We start from the raw sequence: 2,785 nt of genomic DNA on the forward strand, positions 1-2,785 counted from the left end.
TGCGGGGGCAGGGCGGGGCAGCCCCGGCGTGAGCAGCCCTGGATCCCAAACCGGGCTCCAGCAGGGAAGGATCCCACAGCAGCTCTGATTTCCTGGACTGGCTGACACACATCTTCTCTTCCTACACAAACACTGCAGCTTGGACTAGCAGCTCTTCCTCTCTTTGGCTTCTGGGCTTAGCAATCTCATGGACCTCGGAACTAATCATGTTTTCATCTGATTCACACAAAACAGCTCCTGGAATTTTTTACAGATCATGAAGCACAACCTGGATTGCTGAAATCACCAAGCCCTCTGCTACTTGTACACCTGGAGACACATTTTAGAATGGAATCTTGTGTAATAAGGCACCCAAGGCTATTTTTCTATCATAACATCCATGACATCTTCCTATTTTCACAGCTTCATTATCAGCTTCAGGGTTGGAAAAACAAAAAGCAGACAAGTCACAGGATGATCTTAGGAGATTTTATTTGATTCGAACATCTATTTTCCATCCACTTCCTGTCTGTTGTTCAAAGTATTTCAGGGAACAAAACTGATGTGCACAAAGAACATTCAGTGAGAGAGAGACCAAAGGGAGACAGAACAAATATCAGGCAAGGGAATGGAGCTGACAGAGTGTTCTTGTCTCTTTGAGCCCACAAGGAAAATGCATGGTAGGAAGTATTCCAAAACCACATCTTTCTTGCGTGAAGGAAAGAATTAACGTTAAGCACAAAGTATTCCTTGTGGTTTATTCTCATTACGTGACATGTCAGGTTATGCTGATTTGGGGAAAAAACAGGATTTCTTTACAAAGCCTTCTGTGCACTGGGCTTAATGTGGGTTAAAAAGAGCCTAAACCCCACAAACTGTGCTTTCATAAATCCACTTAGGAATCTCATTTTTGGTAATTCCCTTAAAAATACAGTCTGTGGATATATTAATGACAGGTTCAAAGTTTCACTGGAAAAACAAAAAAATAGCCCAAATTTTGGTAAATAATACAGATTACACTGAAGTTTCTGTGGCGTGGGGTTCTCCCTCAGTTACTGCCAGTTTTCATTAGGAGGTGAAGAGAATGCTTAAAATTGGTCAAATAGCATGAAGACTTTGTTGACATGTTTTCTGTCTCCGTGTGTACCTACTTTTCCTGAAAGGAACATCCAGTGAAATCCTGGTTGTCCAAAAGACTTTGGTCAAACAGCTTTGAAAGACACTGAATTTATTTCACTGCAACACAACTGATCCAAAGTAAGAGCCTTTTAAGGGCTTTAGTCGTACAAAGAATTCACTCTTTCGACACTCTGTAGCTGTAAAACACACACCAATTTATTTTCAGAAAAAAAAGGCATTTATTTCACTATGGATGGCTGCAAGAGAGGAAAGAAAAAAAAATCAGAATAAGCAGAACAATTATTTCTTTTTCTAACCTCAGGGCACCCCGACATCCACCCTCCTCTTTTGTGATGTGCCATCTACAGTTCTATTTTTTAAGCATCCATATTTCTACTGTTGATCAGCAGTGACCAAATTTTGCAACTTAACCAAAATTTACAGAAATAATTATTTCAATTAACACAAGTTCACTGGCTACACCAGCCTAAGATTTAGGGCTCTTTGGATTTTAACAGGATGGAAAAAAAGGCAGTTTGTGTGGTTTGGGATATTTAAGTTAATTTCCAAACTGCCACATGGACAGAACCCAAGTGTAATCCTGGCCCATCCATGCTAAAACTCCTATCAATTTCAATGGAATAAATATCAGCGTATTTATTATGAACAACTCTCTCTGCAGCTCTCTGTACACTCTGACACAGTTTGCATCAGTGCAAACTGCAACAGTCTGCATTGTTTCACAGATGATACAACTTAGCAACAACCCTGTGCTCCCAGAAACAGAGCAGTCCCAAAGTTCCACCTTTGAGGTCAACTTGTTCACGTGAGGAACTTTCACATTTTATCCTCTTTGTTCACCGTGCATTTGATATGCTGTTCTGACGAGGGGTAATCAGTAAGTCCTCAGCAACTCCAGTGGACCACTGGATCCAGCTGTAAAAACAAGCTGCACCTATGGATTTGTGCCACTTCCTGCCAGAGTTAGGGATAGGTCTGCATTTTCCTGAAGGTTGCATTGGTGATGGTGAGCCGGGTCAGCCTGGCCCCATAATAATCGATGATGTAACTGGAGCCATCGGAAGGGCCAACGATCTGCAACAGAAAAAAGAACCAAGACTTTTCAATATGAAGTGAAATATATACTTTGTGCTAATGTCTCAATTACTGCTAATTTTCCCATCATAAAATTAGTCATGCTTAATTAGTCAAACAGAAACTAGATTTATTTTGAAGTTATGCTGCAGTTTAACTGTTTTAGCGAGCGCTGTCTCAGAAGGAACATTTCCCCTGGGCTTCTAATCAACCAAATTACAGCCAGGCACTGGGACTCGGCTAATCCGATGAGGATTTGAGGCACAAAACCAGCCTAACAAATGAGTGGGCTCCAAACCACTTTTCCTGAACAAAGGAGGGTCGGCAGCAGAGAATTAGGCTGATGACAAGAGTCTTTGAAATACTGAACAGGTAAGGAATGAAGAGAAGGAGGAAAGATCACGGAGTTTTTGTTCTGGGAGTGCTAAATTGATGTGGAGCCACCAGGGAGATCAACAAGGAGAGATGAAAGATACTCTCAACTGGATGTGTAAGTGCTCTGAGGCAAGATCACCGCGACAGCAGAGAAAGGAATTTGAGAATGCACACAAAAGACATATACAAAGTGCACACTTTTAAAATATTTCCCTAC

The 2,785-nt window shown here is 41.4% G+C and overlaps 1 protein-coding gene across 1 annotated transcript in view; it reads right to left on the reverse strand.

The window, feature by feature from the left end:
- Positions 1-454: 454 nt before the first annotated feature.
- Positions 455-2,785, reverse strand: part of TM2D1 (TM2 domain containing 1) — a 13,878-nt gene continuing 11,547 nt past the window's right edge. Inside the window, exon 5 of the mRNA XM_008633070.2 lies at positions 455-2,193. Coding sequence (XP_008631292.1) covers positions 2,083-2,193 — 111 coding nt within the window. The 3' untranslated portion in view covers positions 455-2,082. The remainder of the gene's footprint in view (positions 2,194-2,785) is intronic.

Source organism: Corvus brachyrhynchos, unplaced genomic scaffold (assembly GCF_000691975.1).
Source record: "Corvus brachyrhynchos isolate BGI_N302 unplaced genomic scaffold, ASM69197v1 scaffold34, whole genome shotgun sequence".
In the NCBI taxonomy this organism is placed as follows: Eukaryota; Metazoa; Chordata; class Aves; order Passeriformes; family Corvidae; genus Corvus; species Corvus brachyrhynchos.